This window comes from Chiloscyllium punctatum, chromosome 1 (genome assembly GCF_047496795.1).
Source record: "Chiloscyllium punctatum isolate Juve2018m chromosome 1, sChiPun1.3, whole genome shotgun sequence".
Taxonomy (NCBI): domain Eukaryota; kingdom Metazoa; phylum Chordata; class Chondrichthyes; order Orectolobiformes; family Hemiscylliidae; genus Chiloscyllium; species Chiloscyllium punctatum.
In genome coordinates this window covers 66672319-66691385 of record NC_092739.1, presented here as the reverse complement: position 1 = coordinate 66691385, position 19067 = coordinate 66672319, and the positions used below count along the sequence as shown (strand labels likewise).

The following is a 19067-nucleotide window of genomic DNA, read 5'->3' as shown; positions in this document are numbered from 1 at the left end:
CAGTGGTGATGTTCAGAATTTGAGGCAGAACCTGGTTAAACTTTAATATTACATTTTTAAAAAGTCTACCTCAGAATACCCTGGAAAGATAACGTATCTCAAAAATTTCAACAACAGGTTAAAGAGAAGCCATTTCGCACCACTACAATACACAACTACATGTGTGGCATTTTCCATCAATACAATGTTGCTTGTAATCCAACACACATTCTCCTCAGTGTACGATCTGGCAACGTTATGAATGAATTTCAGTGCTAGTACGACAGGTACTGACAGATTGCTTATTATGAACAATCAAAGGAAAAATTTGATCAAAGTACAGATTATACTCGGCCTATCTGCTCATGACAAGTCCAAAATAAAACACTTACAGTTAGATGTGATTTTGTGGTTGGGCAACACTTGCCAAACATTGTTGAGTGCATTCACTATCAAGCAATTCAAGATCATCAGTAAAACTCCAGTCTGGGTTTGTCAGGGGTTTCTATAAGCAGCATACGCTCATATTACAAACAGAAGGCATATGTTCAAGCCTGCGCATGTAAAAAATAATTACCCTAGACCTTGAGAAGCCACACTCACTAGGTTATTTTCAGCCAATCAGAAGTTTTTCTCCTAATGGATAACTTGCAATGGTATATGAAATTTGGCATTATCATCTTTGTCAGAATAATTGCAGGTTAAAAACAACTTCAGAAAAAAGTCGCAACTTGTTCAAAAATAAATTTTCTTCAACATAAACCCATTAATCAGAGCTGGAATGTGCAAGGGGCATCTGTGACCATGAATTTCAGTTTTAATGGCTAATTTTCACTGATTACTGCTGTAACAACTGATTGTATTGTGATTAAGAATTCTATCAATTATCACAGCCTTCTCTCATAATCTGGATTGATATACCCAGTGGGAATATCAATGGGTTTGACAGGCTATCTTTGAAGGTCCACATGAAGACGACAGGGAGGGGCTCAAGGAACTCCTAATTCCTAAATAGTTACATTCTATTGGTTACATATATATGTGCTTCCTTTGCACTGAATATATATGTAAAATGCTCTATAATTTGGAAAATATCCAGTTATTTTCCATTGTACAAGATATAGCATACATTTAACATTATTGACCAACTTATCAACCTTCTCCCAATCAAAGTGACAGAAGGAATCAACAGTGCACTCAGTTAGGTTCTGCCACTGCCACTCAACTTCAGACATCATCATTACCTTAATCCTGACATTGACAAAAAAGGAATAGTGAAGAACTTTGTCTCCAAATCAAGAAATATTCCACAAGTATGGCTTCAAGAAGCTTGAAATTAGATCAATGGCAGAAAAAAAAAGAGGGCAATGTTAAGAAGTAGACAGTATAGTTATCAAACCCACACACATGACTAACAGGAAGGTGAATATTATTACCAGCCACCAATTACCAGTGTCCTTTGGACATGGCTACTGGAATTTCTCAGGTTAAAACTCAACACAACTACCTTTAGCTACCTTAATAATAATTGATCCTTGTTTAACACAAGTGGCTGGTTTGATCACTTTATAATAACTGTACCAACTAGGTCTTATGAAGAAACAGTGTAGGACACGTTGCAGCAGGACATTGTCACCATTCACAGACTGGCCTGATAAGCAGCAAGTGAACAATGGACACCTCCAATAAAAAAAAACAGCCAGTTTCACCAAACATTAGTCAAGTTAATCCTCACTGATGTCAATGTGGTGATTGGAATGAGGTTGGCCTCGTGGATAGCATTGAGTAGGAGTTCCTTGACTGTCCCAGGATAATAGTCCCAATCAGGGTACTCTGGTTTACAGATATAAGCAGAATTCTCAGCTTCCCTGGTGATCCAGTGGTTAGGATTCAATGCTTTCACCACCACGACCCAGTCGTGGAAAGTGCGGTTGCATGTTCTGTTAAATTGGGGCCCTCTTGTGGGACAATCCTTACCGCTGGACCAGGAGGCCTAGGTTCAAGTCCTACCTGCCCCAGAGGTGTGTAATAACATCTCTGAACAGATTAAGAGAGTAGGTTAAATGAAAGAAAAGCCTGGATCTGGGACAGTGATACCAATTGTTTAACATAACAACATCAACAGAATTTGTCCATAATTGGAGTGCTTCACAATGAAGATTTTAAAAAAAAAAACAGGAGTGACAGGGATTCTCCTCATTCTAGGGACAAGCTCTAGGCAAGCTGATCAGAGTCCACATACTATCCTCATGTAAATAAAGTTAAAAATCACACAACACCAGGTTATAGTCCAACCGGTTTAATTGGAAGCACACTAGCTTTCGGAGCGACGCTCCTTCATCACTATCACCTGATGAAGGAGCGTTGTTCCGAAAGCTAATGTGCTTCCAATTAAACCGGTTGGACTATAACCTGGTGTTGTGTGATTTTAAAACTTTGTACACCCCAGTCCAACACCGGCATCTCCAAATCGTGCAAATAAAGGGTGACCTGGTGTCGAGACACCAGCCTCCATGGAGTTATTTCAGTCAGATACAAGACAGTCATAGAGTCATTGAGATGTACAGTGTGGAAACAGACACTTCGGTTCAATTTGTCCATGCCAACCAGATATCCCAACCCAATCTAGTCCCACCTGCCAGCACCCAGCTCATATCCCTCCAAACCCTTCCTATTCATATACCCATCCAAATGTCTTTTAAATGTTGCAATTGTACTAGCCTCCACCACTTCCTCTTGCAGCTCATTCCATACACGTACCACCCCCTGCTTGAAAAAGTTGCCCCGTAGGCGTCTTTTATATCTTTCCCCTCTCACCCTAAACCTATGCCCTCTAGTTCTGGACTCCCAAACCCCAAGAAAAATACTTTGTCCATTTGCGCTATCCATGTCCCTCATGAATTTATAAACCTCTATAAAGACACCCTCAGCCTCTGACAGGGAAAACAGCCCCAGCCTATTTAACCTCTCCCTATAGCTCAAATCCTCTATTCTTGTAAATCTTTTCTGAACCCTTAGGTTTCACAACATCTTTCACATAGGAAGGAGACCAGAATTGCATGCAATATTCCAACAAGGGCTGAACCAATGACCTGTACAGCTGCAACATGACCTCCCAACTCCTGTACTCAATACTCTGTCCAATAAAGGAAAGCATACCAAACACCCTCTTCACTATCCTATTTACCCGCGACTCCACTTTCAAGGAAATATGAACCTGCACTCCAAGGTCTCTTTGTTCAGCAACACTCCCTAAGACCTTACCATTAAGTACAAGTCCTGCTAAGGTTTGCTTTCCCAAAATGCAGCACCTCACATTTATCTAAATTAAACTCCATCTGCCACTTCTCATCCCATTGGCCCATTTGATCAAGATCCCGTTGTAATCTGAGGTAACCTTCTTTGCTGTCCACTACACCTCCAATTTTGGGGTCATCTGCAAACTTACTAACTATACCTCTTATGCTCACATCCAAATCATTTACATAAATGGTGAAAAGTAGTGGATTCAGCATGATCCTTGTGGCACTCCACTGGTCACAGGCCTCCAATCTGAAAAACAACTCTCCACCACCACCCTCTGTCTTCTACCTTTGAACCAGTTCTGTATCCAAATGGCTAGTTCTCCCTATATTCCGTGAGATCTAACCTTGCTAACCAGTTTCCCATGAGGAACCTTGTCGAATACCTTACTGAAGTCCATACAGATCAAATCTACCGCTCTGCCCTCATCAATCCTCTTTGTTACTTCCTCAAAAAACTCTATCAAGTTTGAGAGACATGATTTCCCACACACAAAACCATGTTGACTATCCCTAATCAATCTTTGCCTTTCCAAATACATGTACATCCTGTCCCTCAAGATTCCCTCCAACAACTTGCCCACCATCAATGTCAGGCTCACTGGTCTACAGTTCCCTAGCTTGTCCTTGCCACTGTTCTTAAACAGTGGCACCACGTTGACCAACCTCCAGTCTTCTGCCACCTCACCTGTGACTATCGATGATGCAAATATCTCAGCAAGAGGCCCAGCAATCACATTCCTAGCTTCCCACAGAGTTCTAGGGTACACCTGATCAGGTCCTGGGGATTTATCCACTTTTATGCGTTTCAAGACATCCAGCACTTCCTCCTCTCTAATATAGACATTTTTCAAAATGTCACCATCTATTTCCCTACATTCTATATCTTTCATATCCTTTTCCACACTTAACACTGATGCAAAATATTTGTTTAGTATCTCCCCTGTCTCCTATGGCTCCAAAGGCTGCCTTGCTGTTCTTTGAGGAGCCCAATTTTTTTCCCTAGTTACCCTTTTGTCCTTAATAGATTTGTAAAAACACTTTGGATTCTTCTTAATTCTATTTGCCAAAGCTATCTCACTTCCCCTCTTTGCTCACCTGATTTCTCTCTTAAGTATACTCCTACTTCCTTAAAATCTTTTAAGGATTCACTCAATCTATCCTGTCTATACCTGACACATGCATCTTTCTTTTTCATAACCAAGATTTCAATTTCTTTAGTTATCCAGCATTCCCTATACCTACCAGCCTTTCCTTTCACCCTAACAGGAATATACTTTCTCTGGATTCTCATTATCTCATTTCTGAAGGCTTCCCATTTTCCAGCCGTCCCTTTACCTGCGAACATCTGCCCCCAATCAGCTTTTAAAGTTCTTGCCTAATACTGTCAAAATTGGCCTTTCTTCAATTCAGAACTTCAACTTTTAGATCTGGTCTATGCTTTTCCATCACTATTTTAAATCTAATAGAATTATGGTCGCTGGCCCCAAAGTGCTCCCCCACTGACACCTCAGTCACCCGCCCTGCCTTATTTCCCAAGAGTAGGTCAAGTTTTGCACCTTCTGTAGTAGGTACATCCACATACTGAATCAGAAAATTTTCTTGTCCACACTTAACAAATTCCTCTCCATTTAAACTCTTAACACTATGGCAGTCCCAGTCTATGTTTGGCAATTAAAATCCCCTCCCATAACCGCCCTATTATCCTTACAGTTAACTGAGATCTCCTTATAAATGTGTTTCCCAATTTCTCTCTGACTGTTAAGGGGTCTATAATACAATCCTAAAAAGGTGATCACCCCTTTCTTATTTCTCAGTTCTACACAAATTACTTCCCTGGATGTATTTCCGGGAATATCTTCCCTCAGTACATCTGTAATGCTATCCCTTATCAAAAATGCCACTCTCCTATTGCCTCCCTTTCTGTCCTTCCTGTAGCATTTGTATCCGCGAACATTAAACTGCCAGTCCTGTCCATCCTCACTATCTGGGTCGTACCCCCTCGCCTTACTAATTTAAATCCTCCCGACAGCTCTAGCAAATCCTCCTGTCAGTATATTAGTCTCCTTCCAATTGAGGTGCAATCCTAAATTGAGTCATATCTCCCCCAAAAGAGCTTCCAATGATCCAAAAATGTGAATCCTTCTCCCATACACCAGCTCCTCAGCCATGCATTCAACTGCCCTATCTTCCTATTCCTGCCCTCACTAGCTCGTAGCACCGGGAGTAATCCAGATATTACTACTCTCTGAGATTTCCTTTTTAAATTTCTGCTTAATTCTCCGTAATCTCCCTTCAGAATCTCAACCTTTTCCCTTCCTACGTCATTGGCTCCAGTGTGTACAATGACCTCCTGTTGGCCACTCTCCCCCTTCAGAACATTCTGTACACTCTCTAGTGACATTCTTGATCCTGGCATCAGGGAAGCAACACACCATTCTGCTTTTTTGCTGCTGGCCACAGAAACATCTATCCGTACCTCGGACTAGATAGTCCCCTAACACAATCAATCTCTTGTAACCCGACGTACCTCTCACTGCATTAGAGCCAGTCTCAACACCATAAACTTCGCTGTTTGTGCTATGTTCCCTGAGAATCCATCACCCCCTACATTTTCCAAACAGCATATTTGTTGGAGATGGGGATAGCCACAGAAGACTTCTGCATAACTACCTACCTTTCTTACCTTTCCTAGAGTTAACCCATCTTTGTGACTGTATCTGCGACTTTTCCTCCTTCCTATAACTGCCATCCATCATATCCCCATGCTCTTGTAAATTCCTCATTGCCTCTAACTGTCTCTCCAACTGATCCATTCGATCTGACAGGATTTGCAACAATGGCATTTATTGCAGATAAAATCCTCAGTAACCCGTAAACTCTCCCATCTGACACGAAGAGCATATTACTCTACTTAAGGCCACTTTTTACTTCTTTCAATCTACAGATCCAGAAAATAGCACTGTCCTATCCCTCTACAAAATACTTATGGCTTATATTTTAAGTTTAATCAAGAGAAATATCATAATAAAACATTTAATAAAGAAAGAACCCATTCTACTCTTACTGTAGCCTTACTGTAAGGCCATGCTTAAAACATCCACTTATCTGTCTCTGTGCTGTGACCTCTCCCAAACAGGTTCCTCCAAGATCAGTTGTGAATTTCACTTTGTTAATTTTTCCAGACACACTCTGATCTCCAGCGATACATGAATTCAAACACCAAAGGCAGCAATTGTGTACTGACTGAATAAATTCAGTTTGCCATTAGGTGGAAACATCAGAAATCCACTAAGGGTACAGCAGATTTGAGAGGGAATTCTTGCTCAAAGTCTTGCACTAATCTATACTGAAAATCCAATGTAGAACTGAGGAAATGTTGCATTGTTAGTTGAGATGGCGAACTGAACTCTTATTTTGCCTCTTCAAATGGACACACCTGATCCTCAGACACTTATAGACTTGAGTTGTATTCATTACAGTGAGGAAGAATAAGTAGTGACCTTGTTGAAATAAGGAATATTATTAGGGGTCCTGACAGGGTAAGTAAACATAGTTTGTATCCCGTTATGGGAGAGTCTCTGACCAGAGGGCAAAATCTCAGGGGTGGGGGAGGCATTGATTTAAGACAGAGACTGGGAGGATTGTTTTTGGTTAAACTGCAGTGAATCAATGTGTTTTTTTAGTACAGAAGTCTGTAAAAGCTGGGTCATTAGGTTTATTCAAAGATGAGATAGTCAGAGTTTTAATACTTAAGGGAATCCAGGGCTATTGCAAAAAGGCTGGGAAGTCAAGATGAGGATGATCAGATTAGTCATGGTCTCATCGAATGGTGAAGCAACCTCAATGGGCTGAATGACCCACTGCTTGAACAACTTATGGTCTTATTGCTCGAAGAGCAAAGAGAACTTGTTGCTCTATGAGCTTTCAACATTCCTTCTTCACACACTTCTGACTTACAAAATAAATTTACTAGATGATCATTCATTTTCTGTTTGTGGGGTTCTGTTGTCTGATGCAGTATGTATCTACAGAACAACTTTCAACATTAACCTACTAATGTAAAACACCTTCAGGGTGTCCTGAGGAAGTGATAAGAATGGAAATAAATGCAACTTGTTTTTGTTTTATTTTTGGAATTGCATGTTATTTCCTCCCAATTTATCTTGGGACCTGATTGGTCTGCTAAAGCAGATTTACCAGAAAGTAGCTCATAACTAAACATCTAACCATTAATAGCTAGATAGGGGGTTAGATAGGGTTGACAGTGAGAACCTTTTTCCACGTATGGAGTCAGCTATTACAAGGGGGCATAGCTTTAAATTAAGGGGGGGTAGATATAGGACTGATGTTAGGGGTAGGTTCTTCACTCAGCGAGTCGTAAGTTCATGGAATGCCCTGCCAGTAGCAGTAGTGGACTCTCCCTCTTTATGGGTATTTAAGCGGGCATTGGATAGGTATATGGAGGAAAGTGGGTTAGTGTAGGTTAGGTGGGCTTTGATCGGCGCAACATCGAGGGCCGAAGGGCCTGTACTGCGCTGTATTCTTCTATGTTCTATGTTCTATTATGTTCCATTGCCAGTTTTATTTTAAATTACTGATCTTACCTGGTGTAGCTGTGGGGTTACTAAGTTAGCTCCAGTGCTCCCTGGCTAACAGAAGGTTTTAAAAAAAATCAAACTGAGTTCCTACTCTTATTCAAAATTTCTCTGGAAAGTATGTAGTTAAAATTAAGGATTTTCCCAAACCCTATTTAATTGCTCACAATAAAACAATTCTCATTTACATTTCAATGCTGTCTACAAAAGCAAGCAAAATACTACCACCTGAACCTTGAAATAACTCATATACTCAGCAGGCTTAACATTATTTGTAACATTTCAGGTTGATGACCTTTTGTCAAACAACGGTCACTGATTTAAAATGTTAACCCTGTTTCTCCCTTCTCAAATGCTGCCTGACCAGCTGAGGGACATTAGAATCTTCATTTTTATTTTTACATGCTGCCTGTAAACAGCAATTTATGATCTTACCAATGGATTGGTTTAGCATGCTTCAAGATTAAAAACTGCCATGATAAGTCATTCTGGACACTGAAGAAAATGGCAACGATGTCAGATATCTTCAAATCACCCCAATTTAGTTTTCTCAAGAATGCAAGACATAACTGCTTTGGAGCCTCTAACTGTCCTACAATAGCTTCAATGTTATTGACAATCACAGTTTATGAACTGCATTTCCCATCACAGCACCAAACTTAAGTAAATTACATTTAGAGAGACCTGAGGCAATAGTTAGAAAACTGTGCATTGATACGACTTCTTCATAGTAATGACACAGATGTGACCTCCGTTTTCTTGAAGCGAAACCAACGCTTTGAGACAAACTTTGTCCATTTGCCTCGCTTCTTCCATGCACAAAAGCAACATTTATTTTCTCAAACAGTGCAAATAGAACTCAGGTTAGATTTCCAATACACAATCTAGCTAAAATCTCATATGACAAATATACAGCATAAACAAGTTGTAAATTTGTGTCCATTTTAGTGTATACCAAGACAGCATCAGGCTAAACTTTGAGGTTACTTAAATCAAACAGTCTGCTTACCATTAGACATAAAGGATACAACTTTGAATATGACCTTTAATCGTCCATAGACTGCAGTCAATGTGAATTACAACTGTCTAGGTAAAGCTAAAGATAGCAACTAACAGAGCCCATATTTACTTACTTTTATGAGGCAAACAACTCCAGTATCAGACACATATCAATCAAGAGAGAGGACACAGCAGCTGAATTTCTTTTGCTGCTGTGAGCCACGTTGAATGGTTAAGTATTGACAACTATGCCAAGAATAGCAACTGTGTATAAAACAAGTGTCAATTAATTTCATTCAGATCTTCCAATTAGCCTTTTAAATTTCTTTCTACATAATAGTTCAGTGCTTAGTAATCCTGGACACCCATTTATATGGGCATAAATTGGAGTTGGTGTGGTACCTGGCATAAAGGCTGGAAAAAGTCTTACTTCACTTAAATATTATGATAATTCTATCCTTTATGTGTGGATTCTCTTTAACCCGACACTTCACTCGCCTGCAGAAGTGTTCATTACGTTCACAGGCTGAGCAGCATCCCCAGTTAGAATGCTCTTTATATAGTAATACAAAGTGCCTAGAAATGTAACTTGCTTTCTGACGTAGGTAAATAATGAACCAAGAGATACCCCACCTCCCACATGCTGTGCCCGCAAAGAAGGAAGGAAAGTGTATGAATTAGGAACAATGCAATTCTGATGCATTCACCTCATTTCCTCAATTGTAGTGTTGCGCCAAGCAGCTGTCTGACTGCTTTTCTGATCTTGGAGAAATCTAGAGCCCTATTTACACAGCAGGAAGCCCCTGCAACATCACTTGCTGATTGTATGATATAAGCAGCCTGCTGTTTCTTAAAAACAGTACATCTCTTAAACAGAAGCTGGACAAAAACATTGCTGCATTGAAATTCTCTGGAAACTGAACACTAAGGCAGACAGAGGTTCCATAGTGACTGATGAAAGATGGTGCAGGTAGGCAGGAAAAGAGATGTCCTAGTATGTTGATAGAATAGAAGGCCCTCAGTGATCACCTTGTGAAGGCAGTGGAAACAGATTACCAGGAAGGTTAATTATTGGAGTCTGGATCTGATGAGCTGGTAGCAGTGTCAGAAGTGACCAAATGAAAACATTAAAATTATTTTACTATTACACTATACTTGTTATCTTCAAAATACTGTTTAGAACGATTCATAGACCATGACACTTTGGGCAACATAATCTGCCTGCAATCAGGAGGAATTGTGCCATAATAAGTAGGTAGGGCCTTGATTCCTGATGAAGGGCTTTTGCCCGAAACATTGATTTCGCTGCTCGTTGGATGCTGCTTGAACTGCTGTGCTCTTCCGGCACCACTAATCCAGTATTTGCTTTCCAGCATCTGCAGTCATTGTTTTTACCTGGAAGTGAGGGGGCAGGTATGGGTGCAGGTTTTCCATCTCCTACAGCGACATGGGAAAGTGCTAGGAGTAAGGATGCGTTGGTGGGGGTGGGGGGCAGCACATGGACCTAATGAGGGAGTCGTGGGGGAATGGTCTCTGATAGGAAAGGGAGAGAAATATACCTCTGGTGGTGCAGTCCTATTGTAGGTGGCAGAAATGGCAGAGGATAACGCGCTGCATCTGGAGATTAGTAGGGTGGAAGGTGAGGACCGGTGTTGGGGGGGGGGGGGGGGGGGGGGGGGTTTACCATATTGCAGTTGAAGGAGTGGGGTTCAAGGGCGGAGGTGCGGAAAGAGGAGGAGATGCTGCACTGGAGGGCATTGTTGACCATGTGGGAGGGGAAACTGCAGTCCTTGAAATAGTAGGCCATCTTTCCACCTCTATCAGCATTCCGCAGAGTTTTACTTCCCTCCCCACCTTTATCAACATACCACCCAAAAGGATCCTTCCACATCTGGCTGAGATTTTCCTGTACATCAAAAAAACCTCAACTACTGCGTCCGTTGCTCTCGATGTGGTCTCCACTACACTGGGGAGACAGAACACCAACTCACGGAATGTTTCAAGGAACATCTGGGGCACATGTGCTAAACAATCCCACTGCCCTGTGGCCGACCACTACAACTCCCCCCACTCTGCCAAGGACATGCAAGTCCTGGGCTTCTTCCACCATCAAATCCAACTCACCAGATGCCTGGAGAAAGACCGCTTGATCTTCTGCTGCGGACTCTCCATCCCCATGGCATCAACAGTGATTTCACCAGTTTCCTCATCTCCCCTTCCCCCCACCTTATCCCAGATCCAATCCTAAACTTGGCACCACACTCTTGAATTGTCCTACTTGCCCATCTTCCTTCCTGTCTATCCACTCCACCCTCCCCTCAGACCTATCACCATCATCCCCCAGCTGTATCTACCTATTGCCTTCCTACCTACTTTCCCCAGATCCCCCCCCTCCTATTTATCTCTCAGCCCCTTTCCCACCACCAAATTCCTGAAACATCAATTCTCCTGCTCCTTGATACTGCCTAATCTGTTGTGCTTTTCCAGTGCCACACTTTTTAACTCTGATCTCCAGCATCTGCAGTCCTCACTTTCCCTTATTGTCAAACATGCTCAACTCAATAATCACCAAACCCAGTGACTCATCTCTAGTTTCATCCCATCCATCATGCACTGGCACAAACACATCAAGGAGGCTACTAAGACACAATCATTCACCAAAACAGCAGCCTCCTGGATAACTTCTGCAAAAAAAAACCCCACTAATTCTAAGCAGACAACAAACCAGCAGTAAGAATATTACGATGCACTGATCTATTACAACCACAATAGCTTGCACAATCAGCAGTAAGATCCCATCTATTTTTGTTCAGTTCAATGAATGTGGGCAACACAGGCCAGGTCAGTATTTACTGCAGATCCCTAACTTCCCTTAAATGATCATGAGCTGCCTTCTTCAATTGCTTCAGTAATGGGTGTTAGGAAAGGGGTTGTGGGATTTTGACCCAGTGACTTTCCTATTAACCAGTTATCTATATTGGTCTCTTTCACCTATTCCAGGTGTTTCTCCAGAGGATGGGCAAGAGAACACTACACAAATCAGGTGGCTCAGTTTTTTGATGGACTCTTTTCAGAGCAAATTTTATATTCTGTGACCACAAAAATAAAATCCTACTCAAGGTTCATGGCCTCACCATGAAAACCATCAAACAAAGTTTAGGTCTAATGAGTTCAAGCAAGTGGTCAAAGGTAAGTGGTACATCTTCATATGATGTCTAATTGCTACATCATCATCCTCTCATGCTGCTAAGTGCATCATCACTGCATCAGTCATCCAGCAGCATTCCCTAGAAATGAGTTTTCCTGCAGGTATCTGTATACTCCACCTCACTCTCTTATATATCCCAACACTCCTTCTCACACATACCATTTTCTGTCTTCATATATTTCATGCTACTTGACCGAGGCAGAACATGGTGCTACCAATTCTCTGACATTCTGTTCTCTTATTCTTGCAGGACAAAATGGCACACAGTAGAGGAGGCAGAGTAAAACTAGCAGATAAAGGAAACTTGCATCACTTTAGCTACCTAGAATGGAATGGTCCCTGCATCACAATATGGTTACAATGGGCCTGCAGCATTGAATTTCATTGATCACAATGAGAATGAGGATATGCTCCTGCTATATGTTCCTACCTTAACACTCAAGGGCACAGTCAAGGGCAGCAGATGCATGATAACATCACTACCTACAAATTACCCTTCAAGTCACTCACCATCCTGACATAGAACTATACTACTACTCTTTCGACGCCATTGGATCAAAGTCCTGTAATGCCCTTCCGGACAGCCTTGTGACTTCCTTACAGCCCAAAGACTGCAATGTTTCAAGCAGATCACCAGCATATTCTCCAGACTAATTAGGAATGGGCAATAAATTCTGGCATAGCCAAAGAAGACCATATCCCCTAAACCAATAAAAAAAACTCCTCAAACCCTGAGAAGATTTAGCAACATTTTAGAAATTGCTGAACGCAAATATTCAGATATATACAATGTTTAAAAATCCATAATCTTAACTTATCTGAAATCAGGATGCTACTCTATGATAAAATCCAAAAGAACTGCAATGCTGTAAATCAGAAACAAAAACATAAATTGCTTGAAAAACTCAGCAGGTCTGGCAGCATCTGTGAAGAGAAATCAGAATTAATCCTTCAGGTCCGATGATCTTTTTTCAAAACTGAGGAAGGGTCACCTGGACCCAAAATGTTAACTAATTCTTTTTACATAGATGCTGCCAGACCAGCTCAGCTTTTCCAGCAACTTCTGTTTTTGCTACTGTAGGATGCTTCTTGCTGGTTTATACTTTTAACAAGACCAGACGGTGACATTACTGGCGAGACCCATGTTGTCCAAATTTGGAATACCAACATGGACATATATTACATGAACATCAATTATTCATATGTACTTTCATTCCGTAGATGAACTTATAAAATATTAGCCAGTTGGGCTATGTGACGCCAGGGTACCACTTTTTCCCCACTTTTGGGTTTAGGGAACGTAATTGCCTGAGATTGTATCCCTGGAGAATTCCTTATTGGACATGCAGCCATACAGCCTGCATCCCAGAAGACCAGGTGGACTTCTGGAGTACACCTAGAAGAGGTGTGCCAGACATCTGAGTTGTCTCTCCAGGGAAGAGAATGATGAAAATTCAAATGAACAGCAGCCCCACAGATTCCATGACTCAAGTCAAATTAATACACCACGTGTCACTTGTGGATGTTCTCATGATAAATCTGTTAATGGTTCTTCTTCGTTCTGAAATGAAAGGTTTGCCAAATATCTTTGCCATGAATTAACGGAATCAACTAAGTGATAGTTTAAAGAAATATGTAATTTACCTGAGGGCACAGCAGAGGAAGTCTGATGTAAGCCAGCAATTTGCTAAGGTCTTTTTGTCTGTTATCTGCATCATGCCGAACCCAGCTAAGCAGTGCATTCAATATGGTTTCTTCATTTGGTATATTCATGTCATCACTAGCCAACAGTTTAACTATCTCATTTGCTGGCAGCAGTAGAAACTCCTGATTCCTTATCACATCCATGAAGTGCTCCTAGAACAAAAGAAGAAATATCATTTGACATTTCTCCCAAGGTCAACTGTCTGCAATTATTTTACGATTGGATTAACAGGGATATATCAGCATTTTACACTAAAAATGTGAAATGCAGGAGTCACTGCATCTAAAATGTATTGAAAAGGTCTTCTGCCATATTTTGTTACCTGAAATCATATACAAATAATTGATGTTCATGCAATATATGTATATGTTGGAATTACAAACATGACTGCCCAATTTCATAGTACACTTCTACAAGACTATAACATCAGCAGACTGAAAATTTTTTCCAAGTAAAGCTTCCCAGAGGTGTGGACATTGTCTACAGGATGGATGGAAAATTTTTCAACTTCAACCTGCTGAAATCAGAGAAGAAAACAACACTGATACAGTTTGTGGAACTTCAGTATGTGGATGAGAAAGTCATCTCTGTGCTCAAAAAAAGTCAATCTTCAAGCCTCGCTTAAAGCCTTTTGTAGAAACATACTAAAGAATTGGTCTCAGCCCTAAACTCAAGAAGACTCCAGTACTTTAGCAACTCATCCCAAGACAAGTTTCAGTCTATTCATCCATTAAAATCAACAGAGGAATTCACCCAAATGGAGAACATTTTCCCTAACTAGGGTGCCATCACTCATCTAAAGCTGACTATGATGCGGAGATCCAATCTGTGAGTTGAACATCTAAAGAATTAGAGTTTTCAACAATGGCAACAGCTGTGCTGTTATGAAGATCCACATATATAAGTCTCAATTTGGCTCAGAAACTTGCACCATGTATAGACACCACCTCAAGGTCCTAAAGAAGTATCACCAATGCTGTTCGAAATGGATTCTCCACATCACCTGGGAGGACAGGTCTACTAACATCAGCAACTTTGATGGAGCCAACAGCACCAGCGTAAGGGCCATGATCATTCAGCGCCAACTTCATCGGGCTGACCACATGCTTAGGAAACCCAAGTTCTGACTACCAAAGCAAGTCTTCTTCGTCCAGCTCAAGGAAAGTACTCTAGCAAGAGAAGGACGAAGGAAGTGCTTCAAAATCTCCTCCCTGAAAAATTGCCTCAAGTGCCATCAGTAGCTGGGAGATCCTTGCTCAGAAGAATCCGATTTGGAGGATATTCAAAGGGATACAATTCTTTGCGACTACCCATCGTCAAGGCAAGGTATGGAAAAGGAGCCTGAGAAAGGAATGTCGGTGATCTTGAGCCCAATGTGCAATCCCACCTCCTACAAACACCTGCCACATATGCGGTTGCAGGATCGGGGTCATCAACCATGCAAGGACCTACAGGCCCAGAACCCAGTGACATGGAATTTCCTGGATGGAGAATGATACTTGTTAGCTAGTGATCACCGATGATCATCATTAGCGTGATCAACCTCCCTACCTAATTTCTAAGACCAGACATTTCCGCACGAATTCATTGCTGGAAGTTGAATAATAGCACAGCAATGACCTGCACACACGCACACAACATGGGTGCTGGGGAAAAATAAGCACTACCGCAGTTAGGTGGTAGTGTGGGGGGGGGGGGTTTAAAAAAAAAATAAACAGGAGTTGATCACACAGCATTGCCCTTTTGTGAAGGGCACTGCTTTTCACTGGCCACTCGGGTGTTTTCCTATCTTCCTGGTGATGAGAAAAAAAGAAAAAGAAAAGCACAACAATGGGAAACTCTTGTTTTTTTTCTTGCAAGTCTTGGTTGAGCACCTTCTGAAAAAGCTACTGAGTAATAGTAACTGGGCTCAGTGGTTAGTACTGCTGCCTCATTGCAGGGACCCAGGTGCAATTCCAGCCTTGGGTCACTATCTGTGGGGAATGTGCGTGTTCTTCTCATGTCTCTGAGTTTCCACCAGGTGCTCCAGATTCCTCCCACACTCCAAGGATGTGCAACCTGCGTGGATTGGCCATGCAAAAATGCCCCATAGTCTCCCTGGCTGTGCAGACTAGGTGGATTAGCCTTAATAAATGTGGGGATTCGGCATATGGTAGGGTGTGGGAACTGATGGGATGCTCTTTGGAGGATCAGTGCAGATACAATGGGCTGAATGTCCACTTTCTGAATTGTAAGAGCTCTATATGGGTGGATAGAGGCTTTGACCTTCCCGAAACTACGTACATTTTCAGGAAATGAACAAACTTGTATCTGCTCTGATGGACTCCTGCTGGATGGTGTTCCAGAAAGTGTTGCAAATGTCTGGCCCTATGCCTCATCTGCCAGCAGTTTTAAAGGAGGAAAAGAAAACTTGTGTGACAGAGATATACTAAGATTTATTTATATATTAAGGAAAAAATAATACAAATGTTTATTCAAATTTTCTACCAATTACTACTAGGCAGGAGCCAATAGTATTAGAATTTGACATTAGTCGATGCCTCAACTCTCATGGCACAAGAATGCCTGTCATTATAAAAAGAAGTGTGAAATTTGCAGATTTGTAAATGGTCTTCTGAAGGTGAAAGCTGAGTAAAGTTACCTAAAGATTATGTAGAGAAAGTGTTACCATACATCTAGTTTTTGTTGTTCTGTAACTAATACTTGATGCTGACAGTGCCTGAAAAAAAAATCCCTCTGCTCTGATCCCATCAACTTTACACATAGAAAATTCGCAACATGAAAAAGTGACAATTTGAGATTGGTTTTAAATTAAAATCATATAAAGAGGTATGAAAATTACAGCCGGAACATCTTCCATTTTATTCCTCAAAGCTTTCATATTATATTGTTGATTACAAAAGATAATTATATTGCAGAATATGCTTCAATATATTCTGCCTACTCATCACAAATACAGTACTACATGTCTCCAGAAAAGATTTATGAATATTTTAAAAAAGAAGAATATGTAAGCAATTTTGCAGAGCCAGCATCTTTACTACATATTGGTGAGAAAGATATATTTAGGTGGGTCTTTTGTTTTTGCCCAAAACAGTGGAAGAATTTGATTTGTATGTTTAAATTGTTGTCAAATTAGCCTCCTGATGTAAGCCAGGAGGGCTAGCAAGGCAAAGGAGTACACATTGAAAGGTAAGATCACAGGAAATGTCGAAGATCAGACGGACCTCGGTATGCTTGTCCACAGATCCTAGAAGGCAGCTAGATATGGTGGCTAAGAGACATATGGGACCTTACTGGACAAGGCACTGAATAGAAGAACAAAGAGATGATGGTGTATGTACTGTTCAGCCACAGCTGGAGGACGATGTGCAGTTCTGGTCACCACACAAAAGGAAGGATGTGATTGCACTAGGAAGGGTTATGGAGGAGGGTACAGATCAGAACGTTGCCTCGAACTGGAGCAATTCAGCCATGAAAACAGAATAGATAAGCTGGGGTTGTTCTCCTTACAGCAGAGAAGGCTGAGGGGAGAACCGACTGGGGCGTACAGGAGATGGAGAGAATTGTTTCCCTTTTTAAAGAGGTTAATAACTGAGACAGTTTAAAATATAAGGAGTATGCAGCTCAGATGGGATTTGAGAAAAATACTTTATTACTCAGATAATTGTGGGTACCTGGAACTCACTGTAGAGACAAACAGTCAAGACATTTAAAGACTATTTCATTGAATGCCTGAAATAACAGCTTTCAATTTTACTGGCCAATTGCTGAAAAATGGACTAGTGTGGACATGGGCTTAAAGAGCCTCCTTCCGTGCAGTAAAAACTCACGATCTATAATGACATCAGCTAAGGGTTCCGGATTATGAGTCTGGTGTCATTACCACTAGGCCAACCCGTCCCATTTGCCCAGTCTAAGCGCCTATTTAGTTAACGATAATAGAGGGTGAACTACTAATGAATCTCAATTAGAAGATGCACTTGTTTTCACAACGTAGTGTCCCTTCCTGTAAGGGACATGGGAAAAATACAGAAAACTGGAGTTGAGGATGATCAGATCAGCTATGATTTCACTAAGTGGCAGGACAGATTTTTTGGGCCAAAAGCCTACTCATGAATCCTTTGGTCAATTGCTGACCATCACTGTATATGCAGGAAATGGGTGGCATGCAATTAAAAATCTTTGGCTGCAAGCTTAGACATCGCTCCTTTTAAAAGGAGAAGCAGAGTGCCAGTAAATCAGGGTTAACTCAAACAAGAAAAGTGATGAAATACCAACATGTGCCCCATTTATTTGGAAACAGCTGCGGACGTTGCATCTCTATCAATCTTTGGCTGTTTGAGATTGTCAGCAGCACAGTGATTGATTGAATCAAATCTTCTATGTTTAAATAAGTCTGTAATGGAACCATGGCCAAAGGTGAGAGATTTTTTAATGCAGTTGCGATCACGATAATTAGTTAATGGTGGAAAATGTTCCATTTTTGATAGGAGAATTCAGCTGATAAATTTAATCTATCAAAACGAAGTTACGCATTATCTGATTTGGGTTATGAAAGAAATTCGATCTTACATTTAGGCGCCTGCTCTTTTGCACACAAGGACATACAGCTATTGTTTATAACTTGGCTGACTAACTCACTTTGAGAACTGTTTTTAGATTCACAGTAAACAGAGTTGACAGTGGGAGAAAATATAGGCCCAGAGAAACATAAATAGTGGATACGGAATGGAGTGAGCAATCTGGAACTTCCAAGTTAAAATTGCAGCATGCTGATTGCGAAATTGAATTCACTGATAATTTATGGGTTGGCACCAGAAAGTGCTGATGAAAGTTAGTCGTAGGTAAAGAAATCATCACAGGCAGCTGCAGATTAATGCTCATGAATATATCTACTAGAAATATCTCCTTATACCCTTTAACGTGATTCTTCCTATGCTCAAATTCACTTTGAAACAGAGCTGGCGACTGCTCTCAGATTTGATTTTAAAGGTCAACAGTAACAAATTGTTTCCACTAATTTGTGAATCAGTAACCAAGGGATTTCAGTCTCAATTTCTATTTCTTCAAGTGATAGGGATTTATCATTGGGTAGACTTTGGATCAATTGTAACTTTTGGCAGGAGGATGATGGAAGCAAACTGCAAATACACGTAGGTGTGCAAGTTGGATCCTTCTGATCAGCTTCCTGGCAGTGTGCAATGGACAGTAAGAGCTAGAGAAGAACAAAAATCAAACAGCTTGGAGGCCATGTCTAACAGCGGAAGATCATA

At 41.0% G+C, this 19067-nt stretch overlaps 1 protein-coding gene across 8 annotated transcripts in view; it reads right to left on the bottom strand.

The window, feature by feature from the left end:
- LOC140474277 (kelch-like protein 5) overlaps nt 1-19067 on the bottom strand; it is a 150093-nt gene that overhangs the window by 49362 nt on the left and 81664 nt on the right. For 7 of the 8 annotated variants that reach the window (XM_072567700.1, XM_072567728.1, XM_072567713.1 and 4 more), the window contains one exon: nt 13731-13943. The exons of the other annotated variant lie outside the window; for it this stretch is intronic. In XM_072567700.1, coding sequence (XP_072423801.1) covers nt 13731-13943 — 213 coding nt within the window. The remainder of the gene's footprint in view (nt 1-13730; nt 13944-19067) is intronic. 8 annotated transcript variants of the gene reach the window in all.